Raw genomic sequence first — 16600 nt, 5'->3', positions numbered from 1 at the left:
ATTCGAGTTTGTTTTGGTTTTTTTGTTTGTTTTTACAGGACAGGGTGACAAATTACAACAAACATCTGATTTTTCTCAAATGTTCAGGTATTATACACATTCCCATCTGTCTTGCAGGAAGGGATATTGGTCAACAGTTTAAGGTAAAATAAGCTGCGTAACAGTACATATTACAATAATAAAATGTACAGTGTTTACAAGAAATATATTTTAGAAGCAAGATAGATGCATTTGCATCAAGGCGACCTTTTAAAATGCCACAACTATTTTTACATTCACTCTTGCAACAGGTCACAAGATGGGGTCACTAAGGTCAGGTTAACAAATCACTATGATGCACATCAAATACAACAAAATTAGTTTATATACATATATATAATACATATACATGTATATTATACATATATGTATATAGTAAAACTCATCAAAATCTACCAGACCTGGCACAATCTACTTACCCATCAAAAATATGTACTTGTCCTTGGTAAGTAGAATTCTGCATGGCTGATTATATATTATATATACTCATTCATTAGCATCTGAGACATAAAACTGAGGATTTAAAATTTTTCGGTTAACAAACTCTCCAATAATAAACATGGTGCCCACAAAAGCACAAAGGTAAGGCACAATAGGATTTTCTGTTGCAGAATAGTGTGCATCATGTTTACTTAACCATAAGAAAAACGTGCATTATTTGTGCAAGTTCATGCTGCAAATCCATCATATCTACAAAGTAAAGTGAGTTTCAGTAAAATTCGTGGGACTGGTGTGCTTCCAGTCTCACCTCCTACAGGATATTTAGCTGGATAATTAGATAAAATTGTTGTAGGAGTGGGGATTAGTAAAGCCGATAATCTTAGATTTGCAACTAAGCTTCTCAGCAACAATTTTGTACTTCTAGGTAAATGTTAGTAAATTTAAAAGCTTGGAATCACAAGATTTACCGTCAGTTTTACTTCTAGTTCACATCAGCCAAAATTGTTGCAAGGAAGTAGGTACCTTTTAAAATTTTAACGGGTAACTGGTTCATTAAAACAATGTATAATATATTGGGAAAATCACTTAATCCCAATGGTATTTTGTCACAGCCCTGGCAATTGTAATAATAAATACAGCTTTTCACAAAATATTTTTCCAGTATCTGCCAATTGCTTCTTTATTGCTCGCAAATTTGAATTCATTACAATTGGTATCAGACCTTTCACATAAAATCATAGTCAGGTATTTTAATATAAACCTTATAAAAGATATTTAACCTGTATCTAACACTTTTAAGGTATTTGGCCTCTTGTCATGGTACAGCCAAAACCATATAAAACATTAGGTTTTGAATAAAATAGGAAGCTTATTCACTGCTTCAATGCAGACATCCTCACAGAACACAACCATTTTTGCCACCACCAGCATTTACATTTATATACAAAACCTAGTACATCCGCATTCAGTTCGTTTTCCCTCACACTTATATGCAACCACTAATGCCAGATTAACTTTCCCCATACCCTAGCTGCAGAAAAAGATTCTTATACAGCAACAAAAAACTAATATTGACTGAAAAAGAAATTATTTTTTTTAACTTATTCACCATCAGGAACTGTAGGTTGGTTGGTACAAAATACCCACAAGATTTATTTCACAGGAAACTATGGAAATACAGGAAGTCTTCTTTTCTCCATGCTTTTGTATTATCAAAAACACTTCTTGGTGCAAAAATACGGTCACCACATCTGCAAATGTATAATGAATTCGGTATTCCTCATGCAAAACTTAAATGCATTGGTTTACTACAGCCCCGGAAAACTTCCTGAAGCAATTTTTTTTCTTTTTCTTTTTTGTCAGCTCAGTATTACTGCCTCATTGCTAAGTCCCTTTGGAAACAAGATTTCTGGAACGTTCAAACTTTTATTTAATTCATTAAAGTATTACATACAAAAAGCACTAAAAAAGGAAGACGGCAGCCAAACAGGAGAATTCCTGTAGCAAGTAACAGTCCTAGCAGTTGTAGAAAGTCTTCTCAGGAACTTCCCTGAGAATTAGTTGTGCCTGTCCGAAGACGCAGATGTGACATAGAGTTCATGTGTTTGTTTGATGGCTTCAGTGGAGTGTTGCAAGTAAGAGCCTGGGGAAAACGATGGTGATACCGATCTAGTCGCAGGTATTTTACCGTTACCAGCTTTCCTATGAGGCAAAGAAATAGGAAAAGAGAAACCTTCTAGTTCAGTATTATTACATTTTGCTTCAGGACATAATACACACAAACATGGCATTACACTGAAATTAGTTTTCCAGGTGATGACTAATAAAAAGATCCAGTTTTTGTTACAGCTCAATACTTTATATATAAAACATTTCACCATTTAAAAGAACTCCAACTGCACCCATCTTCTGTCATTTCTACCCATGTTTTGTGATAAACCCCCATTCCTTACCATCAAACCAAGAGCCATGTAATGCCTTGAAAGCCTTTCCTGCATACTCTGGAGAGAGACACTTCACATATACACAACCCTGCATGAAGAAAGAGAGGTTGTGGGTTTGGGGTTTTTTTGTTGTTTTTTTTTTGTGGTGGTTTTTTTGTGTTTTTTTTTTTTTTTTTAAGAAATCCAACAGACAAAGATAAAAATAAAGCATGGAGATGTTACTGTAAAGACACTCACCTCACGTGAATTTTTGTCAACAGCAATATGAACAATTCCGTCATTATCACTGCATTTCTCCAAGATTGCTTCTTGAATTGCTAGATGCCAGTGATCACCTATTTCCCTATGCAAATAATGAAAGATTTAATTAAGCACATTATTTTAAAAACATTCACAACAATCTCATCCTTCCCCACCAAGTTTGGTTTCTCTGTAACTTGACATAATTTTCTGTTAAATGCCTTTGGGACAGAATTAGTACTTTAGCTATTGAATATGCAGTAAATTGGATCCTATGTTCCACTTTAGAAAATTCAACCCTAAGAATCAAAAGGAATAATTCTGTATTTGAAGGTGTTTGTTCTCCCCTTCCAGCAACCTGCCATCACCTTCCTGTCTGAAATGGCAAGCAGTCATAACTCCTGTCCCCACAGCTGCTCGGAGGGGCTGGCCGTCGTTCCAAGGAGAAGGCCACTCCTATGCTGCTCCTACTGCAGTGGAAGGAGAGCAGGGGAAGACAACAGCATAAAGGCCTCTGCCCCTTTACTCCATCACCCCTACCAGCAGTCACAGAAGCAACGTCACATGCAGAGCTTCAGCAGGCTGAAGGAGCTTTATAGCTACTCAGACACTGGTAATCGCCGAAATACCTATTCGCTATCCCAAACAAAGCATCAAATTGCATTCCTCCCATAGGATACTGATAGAACATGCCAATCTAGATCCAGAAATGGAAGTTATTAAAATCAGATTCCAATTTTGGGGGCTTTTCACAAAAATTATTTTATCGTTAAGATTAACCAATCTTTAGGTACAGCATCAGAGAAAGCCAAAGTCCATGTATTTTTGTGAAGGTACTACAAGAACTATCTAGTCCTAATAAAATAAGTCTAAGCAAAGGGAAAACAATTTCAACAGCCTTAATACACCTTTAAGCCTGCCTGAATAGTCTTTACACAAAAAAAAAACAAACAATGAACTTACTCTTTCAATAATACTATCAAGAGCTTTGGGTAGTTTTAAAGAGTTTTCTTTACGTAAGGCCAAAATTCTTGAAATATTTGGTCTACCTTCCTCCTTATTTATGAAAAAGTAAGTGGGGGATGGACTGTACACAGGGAATTTAATTGGTCAGGGTGTTACTTAGATCTGTCAAGCAGGACACTAACACAACACTTCAAGGACTCCGGCAACGTGGAATGTCAGATTTGTTTCTGTCATTTGACCTTGACTGGTTAGAGGATCAGACTTTCCAGTTGATGCCCCTTACACAGGCAGATCGTATATAAAAAAAACAAACAAAAAAGTGGGAGACGGACACAAGGATGCAAAGAAGATCCACATGAAGGTCCTACTAGGAGAGAGAGACCTTCCAGTGGAAAACACCTACAATTTAAAACCCTGCAAAATTTAGGAGAAGATGCACCCTACTCAGGTTGGAAGAAAAAAAAAAAAGTTTTCTTTTTATTAGATAGCTCAAAATGAAGGGAATATACAAGTCTCCTTCCCCTTTTCTAACAGTGTAAACAACAGTATTTTCTAAATAACATGCTATGCTCAGGATGTTTGGGAAATAAAGTAATTCCAAGTCACAAGAGCCAGGAGCTTTAAAGGTCCCCTCCAACCCAAACTATTTAAGATTCTATCAGATCTTGACTTGGGTGCATTCCTTCCCAGCCCAGGACTCATGTCCAGGTTTTCTCAAGAAGCACACTGTCACCAGCAGAAAGCCAGTTACCATAAGAAGAGATCATATTGTTAAGAGTATGCAATCGTCTTTTCTGCTGTCTGTTCTTCCCAAACACTGACATCACTCCATTACTCCCAAGTGCTCATTTCCTGTTTACAAATCAAGCAGAAGTGCATTCTCAGTCTAGTCTGCTTTTTGTGTTTTGCAGACCTGGGACACGAAACATCACGAGTTACCAACTAACTTGGATTTTCCGTTAAGAAATAGGCTCCCAACAGAATGACTTGCCCATCCTTGATCCTGCACACGTATGTTCCATTAGCCATCAATGTGAGTCTTGCAGGAAACGCTACCTGTGCTTTGTGAGCCATTCTTTTTACTGACTTAGTGGTAGATGCAGAAATGTTAAAACGGGCTTGTCCAAATGATGCCTAGACTGGTATTTTAAAAAACAGGTTTGTGTCTGGCACAGTAAATGCCTAGAACATACACGCAAGTTTAGGTCTGCTGCTGTGGTGTGAGGGTTCACAATGTCAGGTAAATTTTATTATTTTTGGCAGTAGAAAGAAGATTATTTATTCTGTTAGCATTGATAAATACAAAATAACTGGTATATTCCCTAGATGATTCTCAGATCAAGAGAAAAGACCTCTATTATGGATGGCTGCTTTTACCAGCTACTGGCATATTGCTGAAAAGTACTTAGTCATTTATTGTTAGTATACAATAGCTTGACTTAAAGAGCAGCTAAAACCTGATTTTGTTAAACATACCTTGCACCCACAGCAAATGTCAAAGCATTATGTGCCAATCACATACACTGGTACATTCTATGTTTCAGGAAGTCGCTAAGGCATTCATTCCTTTCAGATCCGGGACAATAACATAAACCTTCCTCTTTTGATAAAAGCAGTTGAATAAAGTAGTTTGTCTTGCACTGAGGGTTTTGGAGGTCAGTTGGTTTTTGTTTGTTTTTTGCATTTTTTTTAACATTACTACAAATGTGTGATAAAAAGTACTTCCTTAAGCAGCAGTCCACTGCAAGACAGCTAATGGAAGAGGAATGGGCTGGGGCATGCAATATGGAATTGAATGAAGTATCCCACTAGGACTATAGTCCAGCAGGCCAGTAATGGAGTTAGGTCAACTTCCGAAAGAAAAGGTCTAAAAAAAAAAAAATTATTAGAAGTTGCACTGTTCAAATAGCTGACTCAAAGTATACACTAAAGAGAAGCGTCAAAAGAGAACAACTCCTAGTCTATAATTTTTCTTTTATTTTTTTTTTATATACACTAGCTGGGCACAGACTAGGTCAGTACTGAAAAACACTGAAGTTTACAGCAAAGAGATAGCCTATCAAAGGGAGATAACATCTCAGTTACTAGTTCCATTAACAGCAGACATTTTGAAGAGCTAACATTTTGAAACAAGAAAGCAACCAATACAGCATACCAATAAATACTGCAGTGATGCTTCATTAATGGATTTATTTCAGTATTACTCAGTCTAACCAATATACCTCATGGAGTCTCCTTTGTAGCAAGGACAATAAGGACGTGACAATAAGGGTGTTGATCTCACCCAAAATTCTCAGAAAATCTCATCTTTTATTTCAGCCTCCTACAGGAAGATCAGTTCACCTCAAGAACAATGCCTAGAATTTCAGTCTTGCTCACCCTACTGCAACCTGAATGTTATGAAAGAAGCGATAGTTGGGGTCTCTGCCCATGATGGTCGTTAAGTCCTAAAGCCATTGAGAAAGCAGGTTTTAGAGTACTCTATGCTATGGATAACACAGTCCTCAGCTAAATTAGGTAACAGCTTTACAATTAATAAGGCAAGGAACTAAAATAATTAAGTGTGGTTAGAAACAGAAGTGAAAGAATTGAAGAAATATATCCAAACTTTGCAATCACTTGTGTCCGTATTCTGGTGTTGTCTCCTACTTCCTGTTATTTCCTATTCTAATCAACAGCTTTTATTTTCCACTGAACTTCTCAGATTCTTCAGTCCCAATTAGCACATCACTTCTACTCTGTCAGACAGCATAGCATCTTCGTTTTTCCCTTATATAATCACATCAAGGAATAAATTACTTCAGAGGAGTTATTGGAAATCCTATATCTCTTTGCACTGAACAAACCAGGCTTCAAAGATTAGAAAGGACTACCTGGCATAACCTATGTGTTAGTCCCCAACTCCTAACATTATCTAGTCCACAGCCAGTGGAGGTACTAACAGGACAATAGATGAAGCTTTAAAAGACTACAAAAAAAATTATTCTTCCTTAACTCTTGGCATGTGAAACAAGGCTTGTTACTTATTAATACACAGTATATACTTCAGAATTATATACGAGCATTAGAAGCCAGTACTCTGCAGTAATTGGTTTAAACCCTTCCCACTGCAAAAAACTCATTTGCTTCAAAACTAGGCAGTCACACTGCCAAAATAATAACTTACTTAAATTCAGCCTTTTAAATACAAACTGTGCAAACTCTAGAACAGTCTAAATACTCCAGAATACTTAACAATACTTCAGAAACTTACGGTCTGTTGTTAAGCCACATGAATCTCCCCTGTCAGCCGATATGACTGAACGTTTACAAAATTAACGAATGGAGAAAGATCAGCCATTGCTCAGAGTAGTTTAACTAAATGCCACACTCTTCAAGTGACCCAAAGATACAAAGCAAGACAATGAAGGACAGAAGACTGACAGCAAGATTATTTATGTCTTCTCATAGATGTTAAGAAGATTATTTTTTTTTTTTACAACCCATTTGTTTCTTTTGAGGTATTCATGTTTACTCACTTCTGCCAAACCCCTCTCAGAGAAAAGAAATGGACCCTTCCAAAAGAATACAGAAATACAGGTGCGTAGCTGTTTTTACTTACATAACTGGATCAAACATATTGCGAATCTTTAGACATGGCGTCAAGCTGTTTGGTGGTGAATTTCTTCTATCTAGATGAAATGCTACAAAGAAAAATAAACGTAATAGCATTTATTGACAGGCATAATACCATCTAGTTAACAAGCAACAACTTTATACATTAATACCTTTCTGGTTTTACTCAAAAGAATACTTTCCTTCATACATGAAAAAGCTTCAAGGAAATTAAGTTCCCCACAGTCTTCTACTGCACTGATGAAAATGTACCATACTTAATTTTTTAGATTTACCACTTCTACATTTAAAAAGATAATGCACTCTCTTACATCCAGGCCAGAGCACATAGAAAGAATTCAGGACATTTTAAAAAATATCATATAGTTGAAGAGAAAGTATTTGCATTACATTTCCATGAAAAGACAGATATTCTTAGGATCTGGAGCAAATTTTTGAAGCTGCAGGTTAGCCATTCAGTTTAAACCGCCTGATGAATTTTCACTTCTTCCACTTTGGGGGCAATTTACTGCCCATCTGACCAAGAAATAGGGAGACGCTTAGATGGATGTTGTATTGCATCTGTATTGCAGTAACAACTGTCAAGGAGCACTCTACAAGGATGAAGCTTTTGTAACCCTAAATGCTCTACACACATGACCATAAGCTTGCAAAAATCTGAAGTGAAACACACCAGAGGAGAGAACAGATGCAAGAAGAAAAATGGAAATTAAAAATAATGGACTAACTCTTTCAAAGCTGAACAATCCCATGAAATACATTCTGAAGTTCTGAAATAAATATTTATCTAAAGTTCAGAAGTTCAACTTGTGGGAGTCGCAACAGAAGACTGCACCACGAGAAAAGGAATAAAGGAGCCCTTCAGATTCAGGCAAGGTAGTTCCACGCCTTGAGAAAGGCCAACAAAGCAGCAACAGAAATGGAAGGGAACAACCTTGTAAAACAACTTCCAAGGCTTGAAGGAGGTTTTACTTTGAAGACTTGAGGTGAAGATTCAAGAGTATAAACATAAGATTAAAAATCTCAACAAGACAATGATGTTCTAAACCGATGCTAATGCTTCTCCTTCACAATCCCTACTTTGGACAAGTTTGACAGATTCAAGATGTTATGTTCCAAGTGTTAGAAGTCTCAGTTTTGGGCAGATGACACTACAGGTCTGTGCTTGTTACTGCTGACCTTTTAACATAAAATCTTGCAAGTATATCCAAAATACACAAACACTGCTGCTCTTCTGTATGTCACCAAAGCAAAAAACCCTGTCACGCAGAAGAAACTCAGTCATGCAGAAGACACCTCATGTGAAAAACAAGCACTGACCAAGAGAAAAATCACTGCCTGCAGATACAGCACAGAGGATTTCTGAGTAAATAAATAAATAAATTACCAACTAGAAATTAGAAAAGGTGGCCTCCAAATCTAATATGGAACCTACCATAAGTTCCCCCAAGTAACGAAAAGTGTTCTTACTAGAATATACACACACAGAGTCCGAGTCACCAACACCTGTCACAATTGTCTGTTTTGTCTTGGGAATAGATTTCTAAATATGCTGGTGACACTGCCTCTATCTCTGAGCTGCCTGTAGTTTAAGGACAAGTCCTTTTTCAATAGCACATGGTTTTGTAAAGTTTTTTGCCCTTGATTAAAAATTATATACAGGGTATACAATAAAAACTTTACAGAACTAAGCAACATTGAAAAATAAATGGACTTACCTTACTCATGTAGGTTGGCTCCAGCAGATCAAGGGGGGGGGGTGAAATGTCACCAGCATATTGTACACTGGGGCACCATACCATACTGGAGAAGGTGATCTGGGGTGGCCTAGTCATGGACCTGGACCTGAAAAGGCGTGGGGTTGAGGAAATTATGTGCTGATTGTTAATAGCTAGGTTTATTCAGCACATGGTTTTAATCCAAGGATAAAGAATGGCGAGGTTATTTGCAGAGACCCTAGGCCCAGAGGATCAACATTTCTGCAAGCTGTTTACGAACTCTAAACACCATTAAACTATGCAAAAGTAACTAAATGGGGAATTCATATAAAAAACAAGCTTTGCCTGCTCCAATTTCTAATAATCTTGATGTCCTTTTGATTGAAAGATCTCAGGTGCTTGCAGGGATTACTTCAGCCAGAGCACACCACCAGCACAAAACTAATCTGCTACCAACTTAATGTAACATCATACTAGTAGAGCAAGTACTCCCAGGGCAGTGCAGCACATGAAAACAGAGATGAATTCTGCTTTTTCCTCAAAAACATTTCAAAGCCATGGTAAATTAAAAGAAAGTTCTGCAATTTAGATGGAGCTTTTTATGTATAAGGAAAAAAAATGGCCACAGAAATCAGTGAGCTACAAAATTAACGCTAGCACAGAAATAAACATTAAAATGTATACCAGAAGTGAGACCAAAAAGGGGGGCTAGGGAAGGCAGAGGCAAGTTAAAAATAATGCTGTATTTACACAGCAAAATTCAAAATAGCGCAGTTAACAGATGTCTCAAATTTTATTACAAACCTAAACCAATTAATTCTCCTCCTCCCCCCAAAAGAGCAAGTTTAAGTGACAAACCTATTCAGATTACAATATTAATTATTTGAAAAATTACACTGATGTGGTGCATACAAAATATTCTCCTCACAATAAGGGCTTAAGACATTCTTTCAGGACAACAGTCTAAGCTACACCATAATTTACTAAGCACCTCACATGACGTTTCTTTCCCTAAATAGGTCTCAACAGTAAGACTTACAAGACGAGGGTAAAAAAGGTGGAGATGAAATAGGAAAGCAGACACACAACTTTGTGCAATAAGTCACTAACAAGAAAATTTTTAGGACTTTCATAAATTCCCTTTGGGGACTAGTGAGCACCTTCAAGAAAAAGGAAGCCACTTTGTATTTCAATCATGATGTACTTTGTTTTATTACCTTAAACTGAATATGACTGTATCAGTCTAGAATCAAAGAACAGCAGCAGCTAGAAGCATGTGCTGTCAACCACTTCTTTATCACTGTGACTGGAAAATGTCTATGATGGAAGAAGTGGCTCTTGCACAGACTTCAAAATGAACATTTAAGAAATTGTAGTACAGCTTTTTGTACCTCTTGAATTACTACTGTATTATTGCTAAAGGGATTCCCCAGTATCACCACCATGGGTTACAAAATAACCCAACAGATCTTTAGATGTGGATTTGATGCACCTGATATGGTTGAAGACTTGCATCAAATACAGGTAACCATGTTTCTGAAGAACAGATTTATTCATGTTCAGCCACAGATCATTGTAATTTATTAAGTACTAATCCTTCTTATCAAAGGCAAGAACAAAAAGATAAAACGTTTGGTTGAAAATGCTGAAGTTATGCACTTTCACACAACATGACATTCTGCAGTAAATAGGAAAGATACTGAAATCAAAATAATACTAAATGTTATTAAGAGAGGAGAGTGTGACTGACTTGGGGTTTAATACGGTCAAGTGCAGCTATTAAAGACCAGCATGGGATGGATACAACATTTTACAACAAGCATAAAATCCAACAGTTTTCTTGCAACAGTTAAGAATAACGCCTTTTTTTTTTTTTTTTTTTACTTGGAGAAAGGATTATATTCTCACAAGCCGAGGAGGAGGGGTGTTACAAGGTAACAGGTTATCTTCCATGCCACAGGATGAAATATCACCCTAGATGTTGTACTTCAGAGAACCTCTTTATCTCATCTGCAGAGCCATCAAGGAAATTTAGCTATTGCTGTTAGCTTAGCTACACTGAAGCTCTGCCTACCTACTCTTCTTTATAGCTCCAGTTATCAAAAGGCATGATAGGACAATAGTATCTGTTCTTTCAAATACAAACTGAACACATTAGAAATATTCCCCCCCACACACACACACATTGATTTAATTAAAATACGCTTTGGTATGATCAAGATTGTTTTTCAATTGACAATTCTCTTGTCAACTGTTTTCAAAACATCACTTATATTTGTCCATCATCCTAGAGTGAGCTTACATACCCCTTTTTTTTTTTTTTTTGACAGATACGTCTACTGTATCCAGCAGGTAATATTTCAAAGGAAGCACAGACTTCCCAAACTGTCTGCCAAAACACAGGCTGCATCCTGAAGGACCGGACAAAATATCACAGTGATGCTTGAACTCTAGATGCTAACAGACAGTAGCGCCTAAATCTTCATGCATGCTACAGGTCCCATATTTAAAATGCAGGTCATCATCTATCAATATCCCAGTACATACTGACAGGTCAAGAGGCTTTCTTCTTCAATTGCACATACTCTAGGTATTAGTCTCTGCTACAGAGCACTATCAGATCTCAGAAGGTTAAAAAAAACCAAACCAACTGTGACTTGAAATTCATTCACAAGATTCAAAACCAACAATCCATTCTGATTTTATATATACTGAGTTTGTTCAGAATCTAGCAATCTTGAAGAGTTTTTAGATTTATGAACTTCTATATTCAAACATCAGAACTGGAGGACTAACTTAATCCCAGCTGATTTATACTTCCAAAAATTAAGAAAGCGACACATACATATAGAATTCCTAACATCAGGAAAGAAACAACTGTGCAAAAATATGAGACTTACGTAACTGAAATATTTCCAACAGCTATATGAAAATGAGGAATGCAAAACACAAAGAGCCTTTGCACATGAAAATTGCATTTTCCTGCTGACTACCAAGACATACAGAGCCCAAATGACCTACGTCATTCCAGCCACTCCTATTTCCATGCCCTTCTGTTAGAATCGAAGTATGCAATTTAAATTCTTCAAAGATGTTTGCTGAACTACAAATATAACAAGAAAACTAGGAAAACTGCTATTAAAAGAACTGAAACAGGATAGATCTTAATATATCCTATTCAATAGAAAGTGTAGAGTCTAAAGTACATACTCTAGTCAAAATACAGCTAAAAGCCACAGCTGAGAGAGAAAATTATTCTGTCCACATTCACAATATGCTAAAGTAGGTATCAGATGCTCAAATTCAGACAGTACCTAACAGTAGCTACTACACTAGTGATTTATATTGCAGTCAAACAGGAGAAGAAAAACTGAGAGCAAATGAGTAGTAAATGAGAAGTGGAGTATCATGCTTCACAGCCTGTATTGAACAATAAACTACACAGAAGATTCAGCTTTATAATAGACATAATTTCCAGAAGCTACATTCAATTTAAGTGTTTGAAAATCAATCATGACAGTATTACAGAGATGACACAGAGACAGCTGTTAACAAAACCCACCATTTCTGGGTGGGTTTAGATGCACTGCGCCTAAAGCACTTGCGCATCCCTAATGGACAATGTCCTAGAAAGAAAAGGCTCTGCAACTCTTGTAACAATGTTACTATTCATATCCTACTCACTAAAATTTTAAGAAACTGAAATCATGTAATACACTTCTCACAGCAGAATGCCATGTAACTACTACTGCAAGACAACGACTGCAGAACCTCAAGCCTGCAGTAGTGTTCACAAGGTTGGTTTTGTTTGTTGGTTTTTTTTAAAAAGCAGCCCTCATTTCCAATGAATGATTTAAAGTGAGAAATGTAATGCTAAAACCAGTAGCATAACTTTGAGAAGTATATAATGTTATCCCAACATAACATTTTACATAGACAAGCAAGAAATCTGTCCCAAGACTATTAAGATCCTCATCAGATAACACGCCAAGTATCTGCAAGTGCCTCAAAATATTTGGCTTTTCAAGTCGACAGTGAGAATTGTTTGGTTTTGCTTTGAACTTACAGAAAAGAAAAATTTAAGACCAGAGGGCTGAAGACATACATAGAACTTAAGAAAACATTCAAGTGGCCTGGGACAAAACTGGAATGTTAGCAGTACTTTTACTTGGGTGACCAAGCTTGCTACAGCATAAATGTTCCAGGCCACAAAGCTCCTCTTTCTGTCTGTCTTTGGAAAGCAAATAATCACATTGGAAGGAGCTACTTTAAACTGTACCCTCTTTAGAGGAAACAATAAAAACATTGTTTCTTACAAATAAAAATGTATACCAGTAAAGAGCAAGAGAAGGAAGCACTACTTGCACTAGTTAAACTCAGACCAAAACTGGCATATTCCAGAAGAACATAGATGAGAGTGCAATTGCTTGCCAGTGGGAACTTTTACTTTCTTGAAGTGGGACTAGGAAGGGCACAAAGTCCATTTGATTTTTAACCAGGCTTTTTTCAGTTTTTAGTTCAATGCCATAGAAGTAATGCACAGTACAACCTTGATAACATCCAATATAAAAAACTGAACTAAAAACTACAGAAGCAACCACTCCCTCACCATCAAAATAAACTAGGATTCTGCACAGGATTTATTTCAGTCCCACTGGAAAGACAACACAGCATTACAGAATATCATAAGGCAAGACGGACTCTTTAAGAGAGTCACAACATTTAAGCAACTGGCAATTAAGATTTCACTTTAAACATTTACCTTCACACTCAGACACTGATAGAAATCATAATTCTTTTTTATTGCAACCCAGAATTCAAGTCTTATAGCGTCAATCCTTTGTTGACAAAAAAAACCCCACCGCTCCAAAATCTGAAGCTTAACATGAAGAAAGGAAGAAAGAAAAAGAACTAGGAAAAGATGACCACTGCAGACAGACAACTGCAAACCCACTGGATTCTTGCCACTTGGCTCCATGATAAAGCTGAAAAGTGACAGACCACTGCAAAATCCATGTATGACAACAGCCGCCTCTGTTAATGCAAATGCTTTGCTGCTCCACAGAGCTTGAAATATAAATGCACAGTGTAGAAAAAAATTTATGACAGAAAGGAAGCACTACTAGGAGATGCTCAAAATCCGTGTTCTGATGATGGAGGAGTTTTTTGTCCCAGCAGTTTCCCTTTCAAAGTAAACAAACATTTCTTCGTCTAAACTCTGTCCTTAGGTACCCAACTGATAACTTAGCAGTAGGAAACTCAAGTCAACAAGCTCCAATTTACCTGCTGTCAGGTACAACTAATTCAACTAATTCCATTACTTCCCGTAAGTATAAGACATGCCAGAACTTGACCAACTAAAGAGTATTTTTTTTTAAATTCATGAAAAAGAACCAGCAACTCTGTGGCTACATGCCCTCTGCGGTATTTCTGCAGTAGCTATAAACAGAAAAAGCTCATTTTGCTTGAAAAGAAGTCAGACACTGAATGCACAGAAAAAGTAAGTCTATTGAACAAGATGATGGAGAAACAGTACTGACAGTTCCTAACAATACTTAAAGGTATGAGAGAAAACAAGTCTTTCGTGTTCAAGCAACAAAATACCATGTAGAAGTTAGATGCATAACTTAAAACAACTGTATTTGCAAAATATAATTAAACTTCAATACCTTGGCCTTGCCACACTTTCGATGGTATTACTAAAATTTTGTCACATGCTGCAGAAGGTTGCATCCATTTCCAAACCAAGAACTCGGCACCACCTATTCGTCGTGTCTCTGTGCGAACCCTGGATTCATTGGCTGCAAGAAAGTCAACTGCTCTACTCCAGACTTTCCTCATTTTCCTCCTTAAAAGTTGAAGCAAGAATTACAAAGTTAGCATTATAACAACCTGCATAGCTGCCATCCAGTATGTAAGAAAAATCCAATGTCTTCTTCCCCCTCCCCCGCCCCGAGCTGTGTCAATGTGAATCTCAAAAATATTACACTATGCAACCTACTGAAATGAACTTAGTTAATTGACCAATTTGTTTTTATTGTTTTTTTCTTACTTACACATAAGGAAATTCAGTACTTCTAGTGACAACATACCTGTCCTGAAGTGGTATTAGAGAATCACGCACATGTAAAATAGGCATGTAAGGCTGCAAGTCTTTGTTTTCGGAACATGCCTCACTGTGACTTCTTAGAACATCTGAGGACACCATAAGAGAAACTGGTAACTATGTAGTTCATGTAAACATTAAGAAAAATATCGATTCTCACAATGAACAGCTACTCCGAAGACCCTTCCCAATTTCAGTAGTTAAGATGGTTTTGGCATTTTGAAGTATTTTTCCTCCTAACCATGCTGAAGGCAAGGCAAGTCAAGAAAACTAAGCACACACAGTGCCCACCAAGTATTCCAAGTAACATTGGAATAAAGGAAAAGAGTTATTCTTGATTGGTTCTTTTAACTGTTAGCAAATATAGCTACTTTTCAAAATAAAGTGCTTTCCCCCTTTGCAACAAAATTTGATTTGCAAACAAAAAAGGTAGGGAAATGGTAAAAACAGGAAAACAGCTCTGATTTGTCTACCATCTCTATATTTATGATTATTGCCATAGATGAAAGTAATAAGACAATTTAAACAAAAATGCAGCCCAAATCAGAGCTTAAAACTACAAACACAAACTACTGAGAACATTGTGGCTTCAAGTAGAAAGGCAGAATTTCAGAACTCAACTATGCATTCTATTTTAGAATAGAATTTAGAATTTCTATTTATAATCTCTCCTCAAAGTGACTAATTAAAAATCTGCTTTTTCTATGAAAAGCCATTAAGGATGCAAATGAGAGCTAACACATATTTTAAGAGTGGATATTTTAGCTAAAGATAGCTGAAAAACCAGATACAGAAGGCAACATGTCACCATACTTTTAGTCAAACATCACATTTATATTTGTTTTCAATAGTAAGATAAAATACCACTGAGTCAATGGGAATTTATTATAGCCATGTTGATGTAATTCACAAATTACAGTCTTTATACCAAAAGCTTAAAAGATGATTATTCAAAAATAGAAAAAAAACACATGAACCACACATTTGACCAAGAACTTTAACAGCATGATGACTGACAACTAGGCAGGCAGAAAACATAATTGAATTAACGCCAGTACTTTGAAAGCTTATACAGAGCTGATACAGATACATCATATGTGACTCAAGAAGACGTACCTATGATTTTTACCACCATATCATACATCTGCCTTGTTTCTTCTTCCTCTTTTGCCCAACGGTACTTCATGTAGTGCAGGACTCCCCAAACCATTGCTATACCTGCATTAACATGTATAATACTCTTTAAACCGTATTAGAACATTAGTTACTTAAAGTTTACAGCATATACTTCAGAAGTTGGTTGGACTAGCTAACATTTTGAAGTACTTCAAATTTCAAAGCTAGTGAAATACACTGTACTCACTGTCAATATTTCATATTTTACTAACACAGCAACACGAACTCTTAGAACTTTGAAAAGCAGTTACCTTTAGAAAAGCATTTCATTGTTTTAACAATAGCCTCATATCCCAGGCCTGTGGTTTGAAATTCTACCCATTTGCGAAGAAAAACAGTAAAAGAATTATATTGGG

The 16600-nt window shown here is 36.6% G+C and overlaps 1 protein-coding gene across 2 annotated transcripts in view; it reads right to left on the bottom strand.

Moving 5' to 3' along the window:
* Window positions 1-1132: 1132 nt before the first annotated feature.
* The window catches only part of LEMD3 (LEM domain containing 3), a 53610-nt gene continuing 38142 nt past the window's right edge, over window positions 1133-16600 (bottom strand). The window contains exons 7-14 of one of the 2 annotated variants that reach the window (XR_012585214.1): window positions 16185-16286; window positions 15055-15157; window positions 14632-14810; window positions 8963-9089; window positions 7231-7312; window positions 2661-2766; window positions 2433-2511; window positions 1838-2181 (exon numbers count right to left, since the gene is read on the bottom strand). Coding sequence is in view for 1 of the 2 variants with exons in the window: in XM_074572464.1 (XP_074428565.1) it covers window positions 2018-2181; window positions 2433-2511; window positions 2661-2766; window positions 7231-7312; window positions 14632-14810; window positions 15055-15157; window positions 16185-16286 (815 nt within the window). In the remaining variant the exon portion in view is untranslated. Of the gene's footprint in view, window positions 2182-2432; window positions 2512-2660; window positions 2767-7230; window positions 7313-8962; window positions 9090-14631; window positions 14811-15054; window positions 15158-16184; window positions 16287-16600 lie in introns of both variants that reach the window. The other variant, XM_074572464.1, reaches the window with a different exon arrangement.

The sequence above is a fragment of the Larus michahellis genome, chromosome 1 (assembly GCF_964199755.1).
Source record: "Larus michahellis chromosome 1, bLarMic1.1, whole genome shotgun sequence".
Taxonomy (NCBI): domain Eukaryota; kingdom Metazoa; phylum Chordata; class Aves; order Charadriiformes; family Laridae; genus Larus; species Larus michahellis.
The sequence above is the reverse complement of the archived record's forward strand: the minus strand, read 5'-3'. Positions and strand labels throughout refer to the sequence as shown.